At 48.3% G+C, this 24,118-nt stretch overlaps 2 protein-coding genes across 4 annotated transcripts in view; one reads left to right on the top strand and one right to left on the bottom strand.

Annotated features, from left to right (window-relative positions):
* Positions 1-3,466: 3,466 nt before the first annotated feature.
* Positions 3,467-15,492, bottom strand: LOC135239852 (polyadenylate-binding protein-interacting protein 1-like). Its single transcript, XM_064308841.1, has 11 exons — positions 15,024-15,492; positions 13,125-13,276; positions 11,871-12,068; positions 11,412-11,524; positions 10,558-10,669; positions 10,069-10,194; positions 9,546-9,652; positions 8,528-8,645; positions 7,189-7,243; positions 7,000-7,075; positions 3,467-5,090 (listed from the first exon to the last, which is right to left on the bottom strand). The coding sequence occupies exons 1-11, from the start codon at positions 15,229-15,231 to the stop codon at positions 5,003-5,005; spliced, it is 1,353 nt and encodes a 450-aa protein (XP_064164911.1). The 5' UTR covers positions 15,232-15,492; the 3' UTR covers positions 3,467-5,002.
* Positions 15,493-16,316: 824 nt separating this feature from the next.
* nnt (nicotinamide nucleotide transhydrogenase) overlaps positions 16,317-24,118 on the top strand; it is a 39,933-nt gene continuing 32,131 nt past the window's right edge. Inside the window, exons 1-4 of one of the 3 annotated variants that reach the window (XM_064308837.1) lie at positions 16,317-16,449; positions 18,635-18,817; positions 22,291-22,520; positions 22,895-23,112. In XM_064308837.1, the coding sequence (XP_064164907.1) occupies positions 18,664-18,817; positions 22,291-22,520; positions 22,895-23,112 (602 nt within the window). In that variant the 5' untranslated portion in view covers positions 16,317-16,449; positions 18,635-18,663. Of the gene's footprint in view, positions 16,450-16,532; positions 16,555-17,292; positions 17,712-18,634; positions 18,818-22,290; positions 22,521-22,894; positions 23,113-24,118 lie in introns of those variants that run through there. The other 2 variants (XM_064308840.1, XM_064308838.1) reach the window with 2 other exon arrangements.

The following is a 24,118-nucleotide window of genomic DNA, read 5'->3' as shown; positions in this document are numbered from 1 at the left end:
CTTGGAATTGGTTGATAGTGAATTAGGATAGAATGGCCAGTAGCTGCACATTTATAAACGTCTTAATAATTTATCTCACCAGTAGAATGCTTGAAAAGAACTCTTGTGAGATCTGTGTCCAAGTCGTCTGTGAACCAAGGGTAGGGGTGAAAGCACGCACACACGCGCATGCGCACACGCACACGCACACAGCACACACGCACACAGCACACACTCGCACGCACACACAAACACACACACGCACTCACATGCACACACACTCACACACACACACACAAACACACGTGTGGAGAATGCCTTTGAAGTCTCTGCACACAGATCCTGCACAATCCCACCATGTTGTTCCAACACCACCCCCCCCCGCCCCGGCCCCCGCCCCCCCCCCCCCCCCCCCCCCACTGCCACATGGCAGCAGCACTTCCCCTCCCTCTCAGGATAGCCTGATGATCAGCAGAACCCCGAGACCAAAACCACCAAGGAAAGAGCTGCAGCAGAGGACGCACCGCACGAAAGCGGAAGGTGCTATAAGGAGTGCAGCGAGTCGCGTGTGTTATTTCAGGAGTTCTCAAACTACGCACCACGGTCAGAAGATTTACTCTAAACTCGACGACCAACAGTTTCATTTCTATAAATTCACACAGTCAAAAACAAGTGCAATTTCACAGCAAACAAAGAGGGAGATCTTCCTTTAAAGAAAAAACATGTGCAGGACAAGAAATTTAAGCCACATGCAGCTTTTATTACATTGTTTGTTGGCAGGGCTTTTCCCTTCCGGCAGTTTTCAGTGAGAAATCTGAACTTTATTTTTGATCCTTTACCCGGAATGATAAAAATGAAAGAGAGAAGAACCCAGATAATTAGAAACAGGACAGTGCTGCTGCAGCTGTGCCGACCACACATTCAGCACACGGCCCTGCATGCAGAAACATGACCAAAGTGTCTATTTAAAACCAAATGTAACTGTCGCTATTGCAGAGGCGTGTTCTGGGGGTCCATCAGATTTTAAGGCTGCACCCCCCCCTCGCCCCCCAGGTGCCATCTCCAAAATCATGAGCCATGACTGTCAAATTGTCATGGCCCTTCAAGGCCTTTCTGTGTGGAGTTTGCATGTTCTCCCTGTGTATGTGTGGGCTTCCTCCAGGTCCTCTGCTTCCCAACCATCATACAAAGACATGTTAGGCTAATGGGCGAGTCGAAATTATCCTTGGGGTGTGAGTGAATGGTGTGTGTGAGTGAATGAGTGAGTGTGTGCGTGTATGTGAATATGTGTTTGAGTGAGTGAGTGAGTGAGTGAATGGTGTGTGGGCTGTGTGATGGACTGGTGGCCTGTCCAGGGCATATTCCTGTCTGTCGCCCAATGCATGCTGGGATAGGCTCCAGCCCACCTGTGACCTTGATCTGGAGTAAGCGGTTTAGAAAATGGATGGATGGACCTCCAGTGAACCTTCTGCTATTGAATGTAATATGCTTCAGTGGACCACCTGAATAACATGCACACCTCATAGTCAGCTTGATAGACATGCTACACTCACCAAACATCAGCATAGATCTCCTCACCTCAAACACAACCCAAAACACAGAGCACTAAGCTCACCTCAAACACAACCCAAAACACAGAGCACTAAGCTCACCTCAACACAACCCAAAACACAGAGCACTAAGCTCACCTCAAACACAACCCAAAACACAGAGCACTAAGCTCACCTCAAACACAACCCAAAACACAGAGCACTAAGCTCACCTCAAACACAACCCAAAACACAGAGCACTAAGCTCACCTCAAACACAACCCAAAACACAGAGCACTAAGCTCACCTCAAACACAACCCAAACACAGAGCATTAAGCTCACCTCAAACACAACCAAAACACAGAGCATAAGCCACTCAAACACAACCAAAACACAGAGCATAAGCTCACCTCAAACACAACCCAAAACACAAGCATAAGATCACCTCAAACACAACCCAAAACAAGAGCATAAGCCACCTCAAACACAACCCAAAACATGAGCATTAAGTCACCTCAAACACAACCCAAAACACAGAGCACTAAGCTCACCTCAAACACAACCCAAAACACAGAGCACTAAGCTCACCTCAAACACAACCCAAAACACAGAGCATTAAGCTCACCTCAAACACAACCCAAAACACAGAGCATTAAGCTCATCTCAAACACAACCCAAAACACAGAGCACTAAGCTCACCTCAAACACAACCCAAAACATAGAGCATTAAGATCACCTCAAACACAACCCAAAACACAGAGCACTAAGCGCACCTCAAACACAACCCAAAACACAGAGCACTAAGCTCACCTCAGACACAACCCAAAACAGAGCATTAAGATCACCACCCACCACAGATACATTTTTACACTAAGGGCATATCACACCAAATTCACATCTTTAATGAAAACCAAAAGGGTACCATTTCTGTGGGAACTTAAAAAGCAGCTCAGCTAAATTTAAGAACCAGAGAGAAATGAATCTGATACGCTTATCATAAGTGATATAATGGCGGCCTAGTTTTTCTTTCTAATTTTTTTTTTTTTTTTTACAGCCAGGTCCTGTTTGAAATAACTCGTCGAGCCACACTGCTTAAGGATGACCTACTTAGGGAATCTGGTTTTATTTAGAATAAAAATGCATCCCAGAAACCATCTGAAAGAGCACGTGCTCCCAGAAAGCTCTCACCATCGGCCTCTTGTGAAGGTCTTGTCTGTAAAATCTGCTCCCTGATAACTATTTCTGAGCACTTTTCTGATAAAAGATCAAACGACAGCACAGTTACCGGACACTTGTCATTACTTTTCACTTCCAGAGAAAAATACGGCCAGAGGCCTGTATTAAGACAGCCTTGACTGTCATGATTTTAGGAATATAATAAAACCTGATTTTTAAGAAGTGTTGGAAAGTCAAATTCATGCTAATTGTGATGAATGCATAGTGTGTCATGAACCTTAAAGGGGATTAAGCCTGTGAAGGATCTGATGGAACAGTGAGGTCATCCTCCCACCAAATGACCTCAGACGCAGTAAGGCTGGCACTGCCGATCCGCACACCCCAGAGCTCCCCTTTCTCTGTCACATGAAGGGAATTCCACTGGCACGGAAACGGCCTCCTTCCCGCCAATACGAAACGGTCCCATTTCCCAGCAGAATTCCAGACCAGAGCGAATTCCAATATTACTGTGTTCTTTAGGTTCTAAAATACTGGTGCAGAATGTGTTGAGAATCCATTGCATTACCATCCTGAAAAATATTCTAAACAGTGAATATAATATGACCAAATATTATTTTACAAAATGAAACACATCAAATACGGGTGGTGGATCGTAGAAAAAAAGCATACAGCCTAGCCAATAAATGTTTATGTGCCATGCCATTAATAAAATACACATAATAACCAACTAGAAGAGGGATATGAACATACAGAAATACAAAAAAAAATTAGTTCAAATCAGTTTTCTTGTTATAAAGAATTTATTGCAGCCAAACAATAATGTAAATCACATTTAAATAAACTGGAGGAACAAAATGTATTCCTTTGCATGGGATACATTTATTGCAAAAGTTATAAGTTATACAGAGATGTATTTAGTTGACCCCTGGCCACAGGGACTTTTCTGCCTTCTGCTTTCTGTTTCACTACATTTTGCCCACGTCTAAACCTGTACTTAAGTCCCATAAGCATTGGCAGGCACAAGGTTGGATTTGAGAACTCTTTCACTCTTCAAACCGGGTTTGAGTCTTCCTTTGTAAGAAGGGCACCACTATGCCCCCTTGTGGCCGACAATAAATATGTACTCGCACAGGAACCGACATTTCCCATTGGTTCAGCTGAATGTATCCCCTCCAGAGAAAAAGATAAACACTACGGTATAAACAGATTTGTGTTATTACGGTTCCTTGTTGAATCACTGAAGCTCCTTGTTCGTTTCTGACGCACCTTTGTAAATGCGCAGAATAATGGAATCGTGATTTGGAAGCGGAGAAAGGCCCGGGCTACACACTGGATGGGCCGGTGTTCCAGGCTGGGGTCTCTGTACGACACCTTTGGCCTCTGAATCCTACGGTTTTCCGCTAAAGCACCTTTTCCAGATGTGGATCGGAGAGAAGATCTCCTGAGGCTAACACCACATAGCCCTCAGCCTCATACAGAACTGCAGGGTAGGCTAACACCACATAGCCCTCAGCCTCATACAGAACTGCAGGGTAGGCTAACACCACATAGCCCTCAGCCTCTTACAGAACTGCAGGGTAGGCTAAGGCCATAGCCTTGAGTCTCTAATACAGAACTGCAGGGTAGGCTAAGGCCATAACCTGGAGCCTCCAGCCTCTTACACAGAACTGCAGGGTAGGCTAGTGTCATAGCCTCCAGCCTCTTATACAGAACTGCAGGGTAGGCTAAGGCCATAGCCTTGAGTCTCTAATACAGAACTGCAGGGTAGGCTAAGGCCATAGCCTTGAGTCTCTAATACAGAACTGCAGGGTAGGCTAAGGCCATAGCCTTGAGTCTCTTATACAGAACTGCAGGGTAGGCTAAGGCCATAACCTGGAGCCACAAGCCTCTTATACAGAACTGCAGGGTAGGCTAAGGCCATAGCCTTGAGTCTCTAATACAGAACTGCAGGGTAGGCTAAGGCCATAGCCTGCAGTCTCTTATGCAGAACTACAGGGTAAGGCTAAGGCCATAGCCTGCAGTCTCTTATGCAGAAGGCCAGGGCTCCAGACCTCGGAATAGGTCCGTCCACCATTTTGTCATTCTGGTCAAAAGCAAAGGAAAGGTCCTGGAAGGGCTGACTTTAAGCACACAGGTGTTTAATGTCTGAAGCTTGCAACATAAAACATGTCACTGAACCTCGTAATATTTTCTTTTTTGCTTTTCTTTTTTTTCTTCCTTTTTTCTTTTTTTTTGAAAACAGCAGCGAACATTCCAGCAGATTGAACGTAAAAAGTTATCTGTGCTAGTCTACTCTTCAGATTTCCTCCTCTTGGCTTCATTTCCGTCTTTTTTCTGATTCCAAACAAAACTTTTCGAACGCTTCTTCAATCTCCGGGTCCATTTCATCATCCACGTCAGAATATCTAAGAAAAAAAATCTTAATGTTACTTTAAAAAAATAAATAAAATAATTCCAGTACTGATGCATATGTGACAACACTTGAGCATCTTGGCCAGGTCTTTTGGATAGGAGATTTTTTAAATTTTTTATCTCAGGTACACTTTCTCTTTAAACAAAGGATAAAAACATAGGCGGTGGCTCCCCCTCCTGGATACATGGAGCAATTAAACTTAATGAGTCCAAGAGTTTCCATCATACTCACTCTGGAAACATTTTAAAGCAGGAAACACAATTTAAATATTTTAAAGCTGACGAACAGAACAACCATACGCAGTACACAGCAGGCCAAACCCAAAACCAAACTTAAAATTGTTTAACAAATTAGACTGTTTTGGTTTCAGGCAAATTCTCCAGTAATGAGTGTTTCACGAATGAAGGAGTGAGCGGAGGTTCAGTCAGAGGCTCGCTCACTCATGGGGTGCAAAAGGGCGAGCGAGGGAGCAAAGCCCATATGAGCCTCTTCCTGTCGGTTTGCTGACCAATCACAATCAGGGGCATGGAGCTGTGCTCTGAAGTATTAGGGCGAGCGGCCCTGGGTACCCCCCTCTCCACCTGCCCACCTGCCCCCCCGCCCCCCCCCCCCAACCACTAGGCCCAGGGCCTGAAAGCCAGCATGCGCCTGACCCAGCGAGTCAGTCTGCTTCCTAGCCACGGCCGAAACCTTCCCCAGGCTTGGCTTCCAGGTTCGAACGAGTCGCAGCACGCCTCATGTTCAAAGCCACAGACGCTAAGGGTGCTGGTTCACCGTCTGGCAATGTGTGGAGCCAGTCAGGGCGGTTTGGATTACAGGGCGTGTAAATGGATCACTGACGTCATCAGCATTGTCCAGCAAGAAGACGCTTCAACTGAAATAAACACTGTGCCACATTTTCATCCCTACACTTGTGCACCTGACTGTAGCTTCTACATAACCTCTGGCTCACTGTGGACCCGCAGGCTAGCAGGTTAGCCGAGTACAGTGTAGTTCACCTTTATCCGATTTGCATGCAACATGGCAAGAACGCTCGAATAGCACGGCCACACCCAGCATGCTAGCTTTGAATGGGCCAAAACGTTACAGATCTTCTGTGTAGGCGTCTCATTCCAATGAAATGGGTCATTTGCATTCTAGTGCTGTTCTCATAGAATCCTACAAGATGAAAATGAATGGATTGGACGGGTTGCCTCTCTGACTGTGCGTATATGAATTCTTTATATGGGCATATCCTGTACCTTCTTTTCCACAGAGACAAAGGAACACCCTTCTATTTTATGCAGCATATTGAAAAGTTTGGCATTAAAAGCGGAGGTAGAAATATCTTAAGAATGGCTATAGCTATAAAGTATTTGTCTCTTATTTAAAAAAAACATATACTATATCTTGCCAAGCTGACATATTTGTTAGTCTTGTCTACATCACATTTTAAGCAATGTGCCCAAGTATACCAAATTTGTTATCAAGCAGGTAACCATCTAGCTAATCCAGCATGCTAAAACTTTCTAAAATTACATTCGCTGGTAAAAACTTTAATGCCTTTGTAGATTAAGAGGTTAGATAATTTCATGGGTATCCTGGCCATTTGCTATGGAAAACCTAGTGGAAAAACAAAATACATTTGAACAGCCTTGCCTGTGTGTGCGTGTGTGTGTATTTCCTGAGTGTGTGCACGTGTGCGTGTGTGCATGCATGCGTGTGTGTGTGCGTGCGTGCATGCATACGTGCGTGGCTGTAAGTGCGGCTGCAGCAGTGCAGTGTGTGCAGCGCATCTGCAGCTGTGGTGTGCGTGCATGCGTACGTGTGCGTGTGTGTTTGTGCTTGTGTGTGTGTTTGCGCTTGTGTGCACTCAGAGGTTCACATGACTAGAATAGATCTCCTGTCTCAGGGGTACTTACTCCTCATTCCCATTTTCCTCAAAGTCGGGGAAATAGTTTTCCCGATCCAGGATCTCCTGGTACTTTTCAGAGTATTCTAGGAGACAGAAGATGGCAGAAGTCGGTTGGAAACAGTGAGGTAAAAACACGAGGAAGAAGATGCAGCGTATCCCAGAAGCCCCTGGTTTGGGCGTGTGGGCGAGCGCTCACCTGGATCCGCGGCGGTGAAGGGTGTGCCGTCCGCGGTGTAGAAGGTCGGCTCGTTCTGAGGGCAAAGGGGGGGGGGGGGGCAACAGGCATGAGGGGCGACGCCAGTACTGCGCAAACAAAACTCTGCATGCCTAGCACCAAACACCAAACTAGCATCTAGCACCAAACACCAAACTAGCATCTAGCACCAAACACCAAACTAGCATCTAGCACCAAACACTAATCTAGCACCTAACACCAAACACTAACCTAGCACCTAGCACCAAACACTAACCTAGCACCTAACACCAAACACTAACCTAGCACCAAACACTAACCTAGCACCTAGCACCAAACACTAACCTAGCATCTAGCACCAAACACCAAACTAGCATCTAGCACCAAACACCAAACTAGCATCTAGCACCAAACACCAAACTAGCATCTAGCACCAAACACTAATCTAGCACCTAACACCAAACACTAACTAGCACCAAACACCAAACACTAACCTAGCACCTAACACCAAACACTAACCTAGCACCAAACACTAACCTAGCATCTAGCACCAAACAACAAACTAGCATCTAGCACCAAACACCAAACTAGCATCTAGCACCAAACACCAAACTAGCATCTAGCACCAAACACCAAACTAGCATCTAGCACCAAACACCAAACTAGCACCTAGCACCAAACACCAAACTAGCACCTAGCACCAAACACCAAACTAGCACCTAGCACCAAACACCAAACTAGCACCTAGCACCAAACACCAAACTAGCACCTAGCACCAAACACCAACCTGGCACCAGACACCAAACTAGCACCTAGGGCCAAACACCAAACTAGCACCTAGCACCAAACACCAAACTAGCACCAAACACCAAACTAGCACCTAGCGCCAAGCATCAAACTAGCACCAAACACCAAACTAACACCTAGCACCAAACTAGCACCAAACTAGCACCTAGCACCCAAGTAGCACCTAGCACCAAACACCAAAATAACACCAAACACCAAATTAGCACCTAGCACCAAACACCAAACTTGCACCTAGCACTTCACACTTCACCCTGAAACTGACCCCTTCACCCTGAAATCAGGTTTTAATGGTAAACTGATTTGTCCACGTTGGTATATTTAAAAATGTGCCAACTCTAACACAGCAATCTTCTAGATATCAGGCTCTCATCCTGGAAAAATGTGTGTGGAGTGAATGAAAATGTGAATGAACCAGTGTCTGCAGAGAGAAAATGGTTGCTTAGAAACTGTGCATGAAACGCGCACGTGCCCAGATCAGCAGGATGCCGCGGTGCGCGCCGGCGGTGTGCGGAATGTTCCGGCAGTACTCTCTCACCATAAAGTAGTTGGGGTCGTTGTCGGGCGTGGCTTCGCTGGAGGAGGCGGAGGCTCGGACCCGGCCCCAGTCGCTGGAGCGCAGCTCCACCAGCCTGAGCAGCATGTGCTTCACGTCCCTGCAGGAGGGGGCGGAGCCAAAGGGCGCGTCAGATCACACGGGCGCTCTGATGAGCTCTGAGCTCCGCCCACTCTGACGCACCGAGCCTTAAACACACCGGCAGACATTTACCACCTCCTGCGTTACAGAGTCCCGCTCCACCCACCCACAAACCCGCTACGGAGGCAGCCGTTAAATCCGCTGCTATACTACTGCGACTGTACTCTGTGAACTCCTCACATTTGTGCCTTTAATGAAGAACCGGCTGTTCTCGTCTCGCCTGCGGTTTCTGATCTGATCTGTGCCGCGCTTAAGAGCACATGCAAATCGCCAGGCACCAGCCACTTCCTGTCACACAGGCCGTCAGACAGGAAACGGTCATCATGGGGCCTGTGAACCCTAATAAGGTCCCGCCCCCGGCGATCAGCGGGTCACACAGAGCTCACATGACAGATTTCCCCTGCTTCTTTCAACCAGGAAACACTGGTTTTTAGAACAATGGAGAGGTCATCACCTGTGACAACCTTCAGCTGCACAAACATAAGATCACATTCCCCAGGCTAATGCCGGTAACTAGCAGAGAACAGTTCTGTCAACAATTCTGCTCGCAAACAAACCCCTTAAACCCACAGCGAATAATTTGAGGATTTATCATGCAAAAGTGACACATTACATGATACATATAAGTGGCCTCAGCCACAAACACAAGCTCAGCTTATCCCCCTACCTGCTGTACAGAGCACTGCACCCAGGTGGCAGTTACAACTCCCCCTACCTGCTGTACAGAGCACTGCACCCAGGTGGCAGTTACAGCTCCCCCTACCTGCTGTACAGAGCACTGCACCCAGGTGGCAGTTACAAATCCCCCTACCTGCTGTACAGGGCACTGCACCCAGGTGGCAGTTACAGCGCCCCCTACCTGCTGCAGGACGCATCCAGGACGATGTTCTCGATCCGCTGGATCAGCTGGTCCATGTGCGACTTCCCGCTCTCCTTCCAGGCGTCTTCCAGAATGGAGCCGGTCAACTGTGGAGACGAAGAAGAGCGCTGAGACACGCTGAAGCAGCGCTGCAGCTATTTAGCAACAACCCTTTTGGTAAATGGACTGCATTTATATAGCGCTTTTATCCAAAGCGCTTTACAATTGATGCCTCTCATTCGCCAGAGCAGTTAGGGGTTAGGGTTGTCTTGCTCAAGGACACTTCAACACACCCAGGGCGGGGTTTGAACCGGCAACCCTCCGACTGCCAGACAACCACTCTCACCTTCTGAACCATGTCGCCTCTTGTGAAAACGTGACTCATTTCACTTTAATGAGTGTCAAAGAGGAGTCACGCTAAAACACGATGAAATGTAACTAACGTCTGGTCTAACATCCTGTCTGCTCGGCTGCTCCGCCTTTATCCGAGGCTGCTCAGGAGGCTGCTCCTCTGGGCACTGACCTTGAGCAGCTTCACGGCGCAGATGAGGTTCCCGTCCACCGGGTTGGAGAGGAGCGCGTCCGCCAGGTCCTTCAGCGCGCTGAGCAGGATCTCCGCGCGGGACGGCGGGCCCTTTCGGCTCTTAACCTGAGAGGCGGGACACGGGCCAGCGCTCAGACTGCAGGCCGCGCCAACGCGCGCAGAAACGACCGCGCTTCACTCAGAAACACGCGCCAGCATGCAGCTCACACGCATCCAGCTCACACGCATCCAGCTCACACGCATCCAGCTCACACGCATCCAGCTCACACGCATCCAGCTCACACGCATCCAGCTCACACGCATCCAGCGCTGTGACAGAAGCCTGTGATGTGATGTGATGTGATGTGATGTGATGTGATGTGATGTGATGTGATGTGATGTGATGTGATGTGATGTGATGTGATGTGATGTGATGTGATGTGCTGCCTGCCTGTAATGCATGCAACGGGCCAGCAGATGGGAGCTCACCTCCAGGTTGAGGTAAAGCTCTCCCAGGAAGAGCACGTAGGAATGGAAGCGCTTCTGTGTGAGGTCATCAGCCTGCACCGCGTGGGCTCGCTGCTCATACTCAGTCTGGCACCTGCCACAAAGAGAGAGGCCGAAGAGGGGGGGGGGGGGGGGGGGGTTCAAACCAGCGAGCACGCTCAGACCAGCGAGCATTACCCCATACCCCACAGATTCTGCTTCATTCCTGTTCTCACCTCATCAGAGTAACAGGGCTAACAGCGCAGAGTAACAGAGTAACAGGGCCAAAAGGGCTGAGTAACAGAGTAACAGGGCTGAGAAACAGAGTAACAGGGCAGAGTATCAGAGTAACAGGGCTAACAGGGCTGAGAAACAGAGTAACAGGGCCAACAGGGCTGAGTAACAGAGTAACAGGGCTAACAGGGCTGAGTAACAGATTAACAGGGCTGAGTATCAGAGTAACAGGGCAGAGTATCAGAGTAACAGGGCTGAGTATCAGAGTAACAGGGCAGAGTAGCAGAGTAACAGGGCAGAGTAACAGAGTAACAGGGCAGAGTAACAGAGTAACAGGGCAGAGTAACAGAGTAACAGGGCCGAGTAACAGAGTAACAGGGCAGAGTATCAGAGTAACAAGGCTGAGTATGAGAGTAACAGGACAGAGTAACAGAGTAACAGGGCTGAGTAACAGAGTAACAGGGCTGAGTAACAGAGAAACAGGGCTGAGTAACAGAGTAACAGGGCAGAGTATCAGAGTGACAGGGCTGAGTAACAGAGTAACAGGGCTGAGTATCAGAGTAACAGGGCTGAGTAACAGAGTAACAGAGTAACAGGGCTGACACTGTCAAACAGGAACAGACCTTTCGAGAAGTACCTTCCGGAAATTTCCGCAGGGTGGGCTGACAGTCAGGTGATGCGACAGGTAGTTGCAAAGTCGCGCCCCCGTGTAGGCGAAGTTTGGGACAGACGTTGACTAGAAGAGACAAAAGCATGGGGTCAACGTGGGGACAGGAAGTACTCCAAAAACACTTCCTACACAGTGACACACTTCCACACCCTCCTGGCACCGCCCATATTTAAGGTAGCTCTAGAGCTGACATGTTCTCCACAACACACTCAATACCGAAGCCTGCACGGCTGCATTCGGACCTGAGTTTTTAAGCAAAGGAAGCGCTCACACCTGCGTGTAGATGAGCTCCACCAGGTGCGCTTATACCTGCATGTAGATGAGCTCGTACCTGTGTGTAGATGAGCTCATACCTGCTCAGGTACGCTACCTGTGTGTAGATGAGCTCGTACCTGCTCAGGTGCGCTCGTACCTGCTTGTAGATGAGCTCCACCAGCTCACGCAGCGTCTCCTCCGCGATCACCCAGGCGTTAAGGTTGGCGGTAATGGCCTCGATCTCCAGCTCAAAAGACGCGGGCGAGGTGTTCAGGTGATTGAGATACTCTTGCACCAGCTCTGCCAGGGTGGCTTCTGGGTAATAACCGTCCGAGCCATCATCGTACGGCAAATCCTTCACAGCCAACAGACAAGAACAGGAAAAGGAGAGAGCATTAGCGAATGCTGCTTCTCATAGCTACTCATACAAAGGGGGTTTATAAAGTAACGCACACACGGGTTAATCCATTCAGCAATGTATATGTGGGCCAAATTATGGCAACTCAACCAGAGCCATTAGCAGACTTATATGACCCCACATAAGTTCTTTTGGCTAAACATGGTCAAAAAATACAAAGGGGTCACATTTCACAGTGTCTTAAGGCCTGTAGACAGACTGGGAATAGACTTATGCCTACAGTTAATACAGCAGCAGCCACACTTACAATCTGCATTCCCAAACAGGCTTGGACTGGGCTGCATTTGGGAAAAGCATTAGTCACAGAAAGCTACAGTAATGGCTATGGACACTTTCTCTCCGCAGTTTGCAGCAGTTTGTTTGACCTGACTTGAGGCTGGGATCAGAAAAAGCACACAGACCATTCATCCCACACCACACGGTCCTCGACCCTGGGCCTGGAGAGTGGCACGCTTTTCTGCTATTCGCTGGTACGCTGCACTTAATCGACCAATGAACACAGGTGATGACACGGTTAACTCACCTCACCTCACCTGGTTTACTGGGTCTGAACTGGCTGAAAATTGAAAACAAAACCCATAAAGACCCTGTAGCTCTACTGGAACAGGGTTTGTCTTCTGCCCTACAGTCTGCTCCACCACCAAACTCAGTACAAGGTGCGTGTAAAGACTCCTATCATTTATGCTGTTATTGTTGTTGCTGCTTGTTTTCTTTTTTCTTCTTAATTATATATTCTTACTGTAGTTAATTACTGTTATCACTACGCTTTGGCAATATATATTTTTAAATATGTCATGCCAATAAAGCATTCGAATTTGAATTTGAATTTGACTCCGTATCTCTCCAGGAAGAGGGTTGGGAACTTATTTCTCCATACAAACCACTCTTCCGCCCTACAGTCTGCTCCATCTCAGATGTCTAACTCAGTACAAGGTGTGTGTAAAGACTCCATCTCGGACGTCTAACTCAGTACGAGGAGTGCGCCTGCCTCACCTGGTAAGGGGTGTAATTCTTTGGGTAGAACTCCGGGGCGTTGACGGAGAGGCTGGAGTTGACGGCGAGGGAGTTGCCGGCCTGCGCTTTCTGGGCTGCAGGGCTGCGGGAGCTCTGCGACGAGTGTGAAGCTTTGGTTATTCGTCTGTCACCTGCAACACGTGCGACAGGACAGGCGCAGGACATGCGTCTCAATGCCAGCGTTCCGCTCCTCACAGGTAACGTTCCCTCTGACCCTCAAAACATCTTCTCCGCACAGGTAACGTTCCGTCTGACCCTCAAAACATCTGCTCCTCACAGGTAACGTTCCGTCTGACCCTCAAAACATCTGCTCTGCACAGGTAACGTTCCATCTGACCCTCAAAACATCTGCTCCTTGCAGGTAACGTTCCGTCTGACCCTCAACACATCTGCTCCTCACAGGTACTGTCAACTTCATTGAATGAAATTCATACATATCAAAATAGTATTCTCCTATTCATTCAGAAAATTTACAAAAATATGATAGAAAGAGTCGTGAGCATTTAAGATACACTTATAACAATTCTGCTGCCTTATTTTTTCATTTATACATTTCTTCTCTAACCTACAACATCATCTCTTTTTTTCCACAGTTTTCCTTTATCTATTTCTGAGTGTAGCGCTATTAATTTATTCTCTTCTATTCTTACTTAATCTATCATTTATTCTCTCCACTTCTCTCCTTCCTTTATCCTTCGTTCTCCCTTCCTTAATCACGGCAGGACAGGAACCCACAACAAACCAGAAAATGTGCCGAGTAGGACTCACGTTTTTTTTTAAATAATTATTTGTTAGCGTATACATGTCTTTTTCCTGTATAATACATAAAATGAAATTAAAACGATTCTCCAAACCGGACAACCAATGCAAAGGACCAGGGTCCATTCTTGACACACTGATGACGTTTTCACTCCACTACGAGAGGCGCGAGCGCTATCTTGCTGGATGTGGCATGGGAACTGAACCTTGAGCGCGGTGTCCCAGCGCAGTGACATTACATCATCGCTAAAGCTAAGGCCGGGCCCGTTGACAAGGCGAAACGTGCTCCTGTCATGCTCTTCCAGCCGGTGTCACTCTGCCTGACAGCTGCGATCGCTTTACCTGGACCTATGCCAGCAAGTTATAAATACAGCGAGCAGCAACACAGCTGAAAATGACGCACGTATTTCCATGCAGTACTTGGCTAATAAACTTCACAATTAAATTTTTAAGCAGCGGCATTGAAGGCCCAGTTGCAGAAAGGTGTTGTGGCAGCATATTAAAGATGGGTCACAAGACAACGCGCTGCAATGCACACTGGTGCGATTTCACCAGGAGCACTAGGTAAACGTGCACATACGTTCTTCTCAGACATCAATTAATTTTAGCGTACAAGCCCATATAGCTTCACCTGTAACTTACATGACTAGCAAAATACCTTTGGCAGCTAAGCGGGTTAACCATTGCATTTAAGCTAAATTCAAATAACGTTTTCCCAGAGTCTGACCTGCCAAGCAAGCAATCCGCTATTTCAAGGTTGGCTAGTTAGCGCTCCAGCTCTCTCCTCTCCTACCTGTGCTAACAAACCTGACTGTACAAGCACTTTCAGCGACGGTACGTTAGGACTATTTCTTTTGTCAGATTTGTTTAGCAAGCAAACAGACTCATCATGCTCTTAAATGTCAACACAGAGTAGCGAAGTAGTGAGCATCAGTTGTTGGTTCGCAGTCAAGCACCGCCATTCCCAATGGGAATGAACAAATCGATCTACATATAATCACACAGCGTTCGACCACAGCTCGTTAGCAAGCCATCTATTAGGCTAATATCCGCCTGTCTAGTCAGCTAGACCAGATACAGCAAGCATGTGAGCATTTCAATCGCTTTTTTCTGTCACACCTCCAGCTCCGGTTGAACTGTTGCTGTCCGCCAGAGGCGGTGACGTCCGCGGCTGTCTTAGCGGTTCACGATGATTGAAGAACGTTGCTTTGGCGTCTCCGTCGCCTGGTTCTGGGAGCCGCCCGCCGTCCTGCTCTCCGAGGCCGGGACTGTTAGCCTTCAACCGGTTCCGACCCGCCCCGGGCGCCCGATCAAAATTGTCTGTCATATCAGCGCGCGAACAGGGCTTATTTACCAGGCCGGTACCATTCGAATCACCACAGTAGTTATGCTGGGGAAAGAACTATTTTAACCGCACACCGTTTCTAGCCTGGAACGTCTTTCCACATAGATTTGGCCTGTCTCATTCGCTTTATTTACAAATCTTTACTGTATCGGAAACACTTGACCGCGCGATATCCTGCAACAACAACGCTTCTCTTGGCCAACAATTTCGGCGTTGAGCAACCGCTTGGCCGAATTCAGTGGTGGGAATGTCCTGGCGACTACTAGTGGGTCGGAGTGTGTGAGCAGTTGGCGTTGGCCTTATTTCCGATTTGTTCTCCCAGTGATGGTGATAACAAGTCTAATAATAACAATACTAATAGTAACCGTAAACTGCTTTTAGAATAATATGTAACCTTGTTATACGATCTAGCTATCAGAACCTTACACATAAAAGTGCGTAAAGGCTTTTCTATTTTGTCCCTCAGCTCAGCAATAGGACTACTCATGATTACGTTTGATTTAATCTTAATCGACTACAATCATTTATTAATACTGCAAGATACCAATTCATTTAGCTTTTGCGGTAATAAATCGTGCAGTTGAAATGATATGTCACAGTTCAGAATCGTTTAACCTCCTGAGTGTAATACGTAGCCTACAGGCATGCTGACATGCATTACATTACATTTCAAGCATTTAGCAGACGCTCTTATCCAGAGCGACGAACAAGTGCATCAGTTCAAGGTGCAGAAAAACACACTAGAGTGAAGTAAAGATCGTAGTAACTTTGGAATATAGAATCCAACTCCATTTGAAAATCTAGTTGATTTGTTGACCGATGTATGTGGTTCGTGCACGTTTCACGACTAAATTTCCCATTCTAATTTAAGTGCCAAACATTATTTTCCCTTGATGTAAGGCTTAATTGCATATACACATTCTTACATATTATAAATGCAAGCTGAATAATATATTATCACATAGCCTACATGATAAGGCTTAGAAAAACAACTTGACGTTGCTTAAATATAAAAACAATATGAGGTCAATAATTGCGATCTGCTTCTGAACAATGTCTTCTCACAGGCTTACCTAACAGAAACGTATGACCCAGAAAATGTGATGTGAACGTATTCGTCAAGATTTCTTCCGGGTAGCCGGCTAGCCCGACTAGTAGTACGCGTGAACGCGCCGCTCAGTCTCCTGCTAATAATTTAAGGTCAGTAATGTTAGTCAATGATCCCTCCTTGTTTTTGGCGTGTGTGTAAATATGCAAGAGAAAGCTCTTTGCTTTGGCAGTCTAAAGACGAATAACACCGTGGGGGTATAATTTGCAGCCGACTACATCGTTGTTCCGAAAAGCGGAGTTTCGGAAACGCGGCCGCGGCTTTGCGTGCCAGCCGTTCAATTCTAGCTAACAAAAACATCGAAAGTAATGGTTGCAATGGAATGTCTTGTCAAAATTGCGGTTTAATAACCCGACATTGCTGGGCTGTCTTGCTGGCTTGTAGCGTTCAGTTTTCTTGCCGGTTAACGAGCTAACGGGCTATTTTAGCGTGTGTTGCCTTTGTTGTGACTGTAGGGTTGAATGAAGTGCCCAGCTATGTAGTAAATGTGGGGTCATATTTGCTGTTGATAGAGTCCAAGCCAGATAAACAGCTTACGTTAACATTTGTGTCATCCTGGCAGATGGGAGGCAGTCAAGCAAATTACGTTACTTAATAATGGCGGGCTTTATTGTGAATGACTTTAAAATCTCCTCTCCGAAACCTAAGCTAGGCTACCAGGCTAATGCTTGCTGAAAACTAGCCAACAACAAATGCATGGTTTCTAGGGTGATTTGCAAACAATACATTCCCCTGCAGTTAAGGTGGTGCTTCGTAGTAAACTGAATAGATAACTGAATCCCAGATAGATCATTCTCCAGCAGCGCGAGCCGTTCGGGAGCGAGGCAGACTCTTCTGCTTTCTGTGTCTGCTGACGTGGTAACGCGCGTGCTTTCATTCATTTAGCTGGCCATTTTTTTAAATCCTCCGGGGTGTGCGTGAAATATGACGTTGTATAAAAATAATATGAGGACATTGCTATGTTGAGTGGCATAACCACAGGTGGCTGGTTGTAAAATTACAGTTATGAAATCACCCCGGTTCAAAGCGGTGCACGTGGGCAGCACCCCCCACCCCCAGGCATTTTTTTTGTCTAGCTGTTTTACTTTTTATTTTATTCATTCGCGTTCACACCGTCTCATGACCTCCCATTTGACGTCTTGTTTTGGCTGGCTCGCTGAGTCTGCTGTGCAGTAGAGGAAGGAGAGCACGGGCGTGGGCTGCACTTACAGGAGAGATTTGTGCAAAGACTGAACAACTGCAAGCGAAACGGCGACAGAAACAGACAAGGCGTCGGAGGCGTGAGAAAACCGCAGCTGGTTTTTATTTCTGTGCGCTGCTGACAGCTGGGAACGAGCCATCCTGCTCAGGCCAGGCAAGATAATGTGGCTTTAGGTTCAAGGCTTTAGTACTTTAATACTTCATTTAGGGCATGTTTAACTGGCCCTGAATGCTGTTATCTTGCTCTGTCTGAGGTAGAGGGAGATGCGTAGGCTATGTGGGGCACTTGCTATATCGGCGTGTTACTAAAAAAAGCCATGGCATGAATTTCAGCCATTTTTAAAGAGAAGAGCTCGCTGCCCGTGTTTGTTGTGCTCGTAAATCAATATTACGGTCTCTCTGGAACCGTTGCCGTCTGAAATGTACTTGAACGAGTCAGATTAATGACCCTGCTGCTCTGTCATTTTGGATGCATTGCCCCGAAGGTGCCTATAAACAAATTCGGCGCTAGTGTTTCAGGGTGATTTTACTCCTCGACAGTCCTTAACTGTTTGAACTGCTTACAGTGCACACTGTGTGAGCTGGATTTGGCTGGGTGGGGGTAGAAGAGAGGGAGAGGTGTGCAGAAATTGGGAGATAGTTTTACTGAAGAGGGTAATGGTTCTCCCAGTGAGTCAGAGTAGGAAAGCCCATAATGCACAGGAGAAGAAAACAGGACAGACAGCTCTGTTAAATGATTAGAGAGAAGGGTGAAGGAGTCAATCCCCTCACCCCCCCACCCCACACGTGCACACTCACACACACACACACACACACACACACACACACACACACACACACACACACACACACACAATGTCCTAGTGCCCTTGTGCATTCTTCTGTAGGTAACAGGTTTTGCCTGCAGGTTTCACCTTCGTGTGTGTGTGTGTGTGTGGGAGAGGTCAGTGGAGCTGGTGAGGGTAGGAGTCAGTGTTTAGGATACACTGAGGCATGCTGGGATAGACTCGTGCTCAGTGCTGTGTGTGTCTCTGCGTGTGTGTCTCAGTGCTCTGTTCTGTGTGTCCCTGGGTGCAGGAGGCGGATTGTTCCGGCAGCACCGCTCCATGGCGAGTCTTCTGCGTGTGGTGGCTGCCAGCTGCTCCAGCCCGGTGCTATGTGGACTGGGCTCTGGCCGGCTGCAGGCTGCCAGCGCTGCCAGGACCGCATGCCAGCGCTACTTCAGGACCCAGCAGCGCCTCGCCCGCTGCGCCAAGCCAGGTAAGACACCCCCCCCCCCCCGCCAGGTAACACGCCCCCACCTGGGGATACACACCTCCACCTGGGATACACACCTCCACCTGGGGATACACACCCCCCCCTGGGGATACACACCCCCGCCTGGGGATACACACCCCCACCTGGGGATACACACCCCCACCTGGGGATACACACCCCCACCTGGGGATACACACCCCCGCCAGGGAAGAGCGGGCACCAGTGCCCGGAGTGGCACCTGCCTGGGCAGTGTGTCAGCTGTCCTGTTGAGAAAGGCAATGCTGGAACACAACGCACAGCCGATACGTTTTATGCATATGGCAGATTTTTACGATACTGTGTAATGTTCACTGTGGCGTGTTTGACATTCTTGCTGAAGTGACTTTGTGGGGAAAGCAGGCTTTGGTCTTCCTGACTTTGCTCGTTACTTTGTTGTCTTTATTGCTGAATTTGAGCCGTGCTGTTAGGGCACGTGAGCTCTCGTTCCTGTGCAGTCTGTGTTTAGTCCTCTGCTTGTGGGCACAACAGCACGTCTGTCTTTCCCCCGGCTCGGAGTCGCACCTCAGAGTGCTTTTCCCAGGACTCTGTAGAGGACAGAACAGCGGTAGAGGACAAAGCAGTCATCTGCTGCATAACGTTTCCCTCCGCTGCCCCGGCTGCCCCCCCTCTCGCTGCCCCCCTGCTGCCCTGAGTGGTGAATGACTCCCAGCATGCACGTGTGGGGGGTTGGGGGCGGCTGGACGCGCTCGATTGGAACCCTGCCATTAAAGGCCGCTGTCCTTGTTGTGTGTGTGCGCTCTGCAGGGGTGATAAGGACAGCTGTCCGGTTCTATTTCTGGCAGATTGCCGAGTGGAAGTCATGACCAGGGGAATAGCAGGACTCTGACGCGCTGTAGGAGAGAGTATGTCAGGCCAGGAAGGGTGCTTTTTAAGGGCTGTTGATTCCTGCTTCTTCTGAAGCCTAATGTTTTCCGTCCTGGGCTGGTCTTATTGTGAGCGCTCTAGACTGAACCTGCTGTTGTCTGAAGAATCCATTTTTACTACATTCAGTACTTTACCCTTTGTCCTCTAGAATAGAACACTGAAATGTGCCGTGTTCTAGTACTAAACATCGTCCCGATCTTTTCAAAGATATCCGTCCTCAGAGCACCTGTAGGTTGTATTGAGACTGAACTGTGTTCACTGTGTAAAGTACAAAGACGCAGAGGGGAACAAGATGGCCGCCCTGCTCCTGGAGCTCAGTGTTTAGGGCCCGGCTCCTCTGGGCTGTCGGAGTGTTGTGTGACAGACACTCCAGCCCCGCCCTCATCGCCACACCAGGGTGTGAAGGAATTTTCCATGGTGGGTCTCGTGATGCCACACTGAAGTCGAGACTCTGGGTTTCTGCTGTTACCCAAACCCAACCCAGAATCTTCCCAGACCTTCTTTTACAGTGTGTCTAAGCGGCAGTAAAATTAGCTTTAGGAATCTTCTCTTCGGGTGGGTGTACATTATACGATTTTCTCACGGGTTACGATGTCGGGAGATCAGATGCCCTCTCACACTTAACGCTGTTCAGATTGTGACAGCCGGTCGGATGGACTATGAGCTCCCGACCGGGTCACATGATGTTACAGTCGACAGAAGCACAGCGGGCAAAACGTCACACACAGAGCCACCTCCTGATTGGTCAACGGGAATTGAAACACAGAATCGGCACACCTGACTAATTCGAGCTGACTGCCCAAATATTTTTGAAATGTCAGAAAACATTTGTGAGCCTGTGAACTGGAGTTTTTCTTAAGATTTGGGTCCCGAACTGAAAATGAACCAATCGGGAGCCTGCAGCTGGTGTAATGTGGGTCCGCCCTTGGGCATTTAAAAAGGGGGTCAGATTAGAGGACGTTCTCACACCCTCTGGAAAGTGGTCAGTGCTGCATCTGAGCGGGTGGAGAATCTGTTCCCTCGTGCTCACGTCTCTGTTGTCCCTATACGGAGGAGGGGCATGTTGGGGGGGTGTGTATGTATGAGTGTGTATGTGTGTGGTGTGGTGGGGTGGTGGGGTGAGCTTCCACCAAGCCTTGAAGACAGAAGACCTTAATAATGCATCCTCTTTTGCCCCAGATTCTGCCGATTGGAAGCATTAAACAGACATGCATGCACACACACACACACACGCGCACACACGCACACACACACACTTCTGTAACTGCTGCGGTGCAAACTTTAAGAGAGTTCATCTGTTTGGAGTTTCCCCTTTTCCATGCAGTACAGTGCTGTGAACCTTACAGAAGTGTTAAGTGTGGTGTTCTGCTTATAGCTGATAGAGAAGCGCTTCCCCGGTTCAGTGCTTTGAACAGGAGTCTCTGAGGTCAAAGGTCATTTTAACTGAACGCTATTTAGCTGACGTTGGCCACAATATGTGCCAGTCTTTTTATTTTTAGCTGAGACTTGTGTCTAGTAGGAAAGGTGTACGAGGTGGTTGTATTGTGTGAACTCAAGGTGCCTTAAGCAAGCAGGGATTGTGAAAACCAAGCAGACGTATTTTTCTGTGGCTACACAGCAGCGTTTCCTGAGCTCGCATAACTGTGTTTCTGCTGGAAGACAGACAGACATTGTGCTAAATTCGGATATGAGAGTGAGGCATTCTGAGCCCTGTAATAGGTTTCACTGGAAACACATGAAGCTTTGACATGGACAGCAATGCCTTTTGATTGGTTCTTCCGAGTGAATGACAGTAAATTCTAGCTCCACCCTTTCAGTGTTCAGGAAACCTCCCTCTCCCGCCACTACATACTTTGCAGTTTTGCTCGTCCCTGTTGCCTCATTACATGTTTACAAGTTCATCTTATCTTCGGGGATTTGGTTATCTGTAGACACGCATGATTACAGTTATCACAATTGGAGCTCACGCTTGATTATTCTTATCTCTGTGTTCTGGGCCAATTCAGCCATTTTGAGTGAAGAGCTGCAGCATTGCATTTATTGCTCAGTTTTACTATACAAGCCTGCTGAAGCACAGACCCTCTTGAGTGTGCCATAAACATGCCCTAAACTATTACCCAGGTTTGGCCCAGGTACACCCTAAACTCTAACCCAGGTTTGGCCCAGGTACACCCTAAACTGTGACCCAGGTTTGGCCCAGATACACCCTAAACTCTAACCCAGGTTTGGCCCAGGCACACCCTAAACTGTGACCCAGGTTTGGCCCAGGTACACCCTAAACTGTAACCCAAGTTTGGCCCCGATACACCCTAAACATTTACCCAAGTTTAGCACAGATACGCCCTCAGAGTGGGTTCTGACAGGGGATGAGAGGGGTCGGGGTAAAAAAGCACACTGCATATCTAGCACTGCATTGGCATCCACACCAGATACATTAAACACAGTTAGATTAGACAGACAGACTTCTCTTAAATGTTGAGTTCTAAGACACACCTCTGACTCTCGAGCCCTGTGTTCCCCTGCTTCCCCTGCCCCCCCCCTCCCCTCCCCAGGCATCCCGTACAAGCAGCTGACGGTGGGTGTGCCCAGAGAGGTGTTCCAGAATGAGCTGCGGGTGGCGCTGTCCCCAGCCGGGGTGGAGGCCCTCATCAAGCAGGGCTTTAACGTGGTGGTGGAGTCCGGCGCCGGGGACGCCGCCAAATTCTCCGACGACCACTACGCCCGCGCCGGGGCGACCATCAAGGGCACGGAGGACGTGCTGGCGTCGGACGTGCTGGTCAAGGTACCGGACCGAGGGGGGGCGGGGTGGGGGGTCTCAACTCTCTTAAATCAGGGCTCACCAGCCCTGTTCCTAGAGATCTTCCTGGAGGTTTTCATTTCGACCTTAAATTGGCACACTGGATTTTACTCATTAGTAGCTTAAGCAGATCTCCAGCTGCAGTGCTTTGTGAAGGTTAGAGTGAAAGCCTGCAGGATGGTAGATGTCCAGGTACAGGGATGGGCAGCCCTGCCTTTAAATGTAATAAGAAGTAAATGTCGATGTGTCATTGCTGCTTGACCTTTCTGTTGTTTTTTGATTGGCCTTTGCCTTGACCTTGCTGGTTGTTGATTGGCTCTTGCCTTGACCCTGCTGGTTTTCTGATTGGCCCTGCTCAGGTGCGTGCCCCCATATTCAACCCTGCGCTGGGGGTGCACGAGGTGGAGCTGATGAAGGAGGGGGGCACCCTGGTGAGCTTCATCTACCCGGCCCAGAACCCCGAGCTGATGGAGCAGCTGTCCCAGCGCCGGGCCACAGTGCTGGCCATGGACCAGGTGCCCCGCGTCACCATCGCCCAGGGATACGACGCCCTGAGCTCCATGGCCAACATCGCCGGGTAAGCCTACCGCCATCGCCGGGCTACCTAACAGGTTAGCCCCTGTGCTAACCTGGTACAGTTAGCTCAGGGGCTACTGCTGGTAACATGCTCTGCCGCCTCTTACTGTTAATGTTAGCACAGGGTCTACTACTGCTAACGTGCTCTAGCTCTTATGTTAGTTAGCACAGGGCTACTACTGCTAACGTGCTGTACAGACTCTTACTGTTAATGTTAGCACAGGGGCTATTGCTGCTAGCATGCTCTACAGCCTCTTATTGTTACTGTTAGCACAGGGGCTACTACTGCTAATGTGCTCTACAGACTCTTACTGTTAATGTTAGCACAGGGGCTATTGCTGCTAACATGCTGTACAGCCTCTTATTGTTACTGTTAGCCCTGGGGCTACTACTGCTAACATGCTCTGCAGCCTCTTACTGTTACCGTTAGCACAGGGCTACTGCTGCTAACATGCTCTACAGCCTCTTACTGTTACTGTTAGCACAGGGGCTACTACTGCTAACGTGCTCTACAGCCTCTTACTGTTACTGTTAGCACAGGGGCTACTACTGCTAACGTGCTCTACAGCCTCTTACTGTTATCGTTAGCACAGGGGCTACTACTGCTAGCACGCTTTATACAGCCTGATACAGTTTGTATTAGCACAGGGGGTAGAACTGCTAACGTGCTCTACAGCCTCTAACTGTTACTGTAAGCACAGTGGTTGCTATTGTTAACAGGCTTTATAGCAGGGGTGTCCAGCCTTAACCGAAAAGGGTCGGTGTGCAACATTGGATGGTTCATTGTTGGACTGGTTATTGTTCCATTGCTTAAACTGTTTCCTTAATCTTTTTCAAATTTTGGTGTGTGTTTACCCCCTGGAGAGCTAAGGGCTGTTCCCAGGAGAAATTAGTGTTTGTTTGAACTCTGACCACTGATCAGAGCAGCTCTTCAGGACCAGGACTGAGGACCACTGATGCATACAGTCACCTGTTTAAAAAAATAAAATAAACTAAGCGGATTTGTA

Source organism: Anguilla rostrata, chromosome 14 (genome assembly GCF_018555375.3).
Source record: "Anguilla rostrata isolate EN2019 chromosome 14, ASM1855537v3, whole genome shotgun sequence".
NCBI lineage: Eukaryota > Metazoa > Chordata > Actinopteri > Anguilliformes > Anguillidae > Anguilla > Anguilla rostrata.
This window is presented reverse-complemented; position numbering and strand designations above follow the sequence as displayed.

Coding starts and splice junctions, on each gene's coding strand:
- LOC135239852 (XM_064308841.1), bottom strand. CDS start 15,231: ATGACAGACAATTTTGATCGGGCGCCCGGGGCGGGTCGGAACCGGTTG. Junction 10,670..11,411: donor CGGAAGGTACTTCTCGAAAG/GTCTGTTCCTGT, acceptor TCTTTGTGGCAG/GTGCCAGACTGAGTATGAGC. Junction 8,646..9,545: donor CTGGATGCGTCCTGCAGCAG/GTAGGGGGCGCT, acceptor CCCCTCCTGCAG/GGACGTGAAGCACATGCTGC.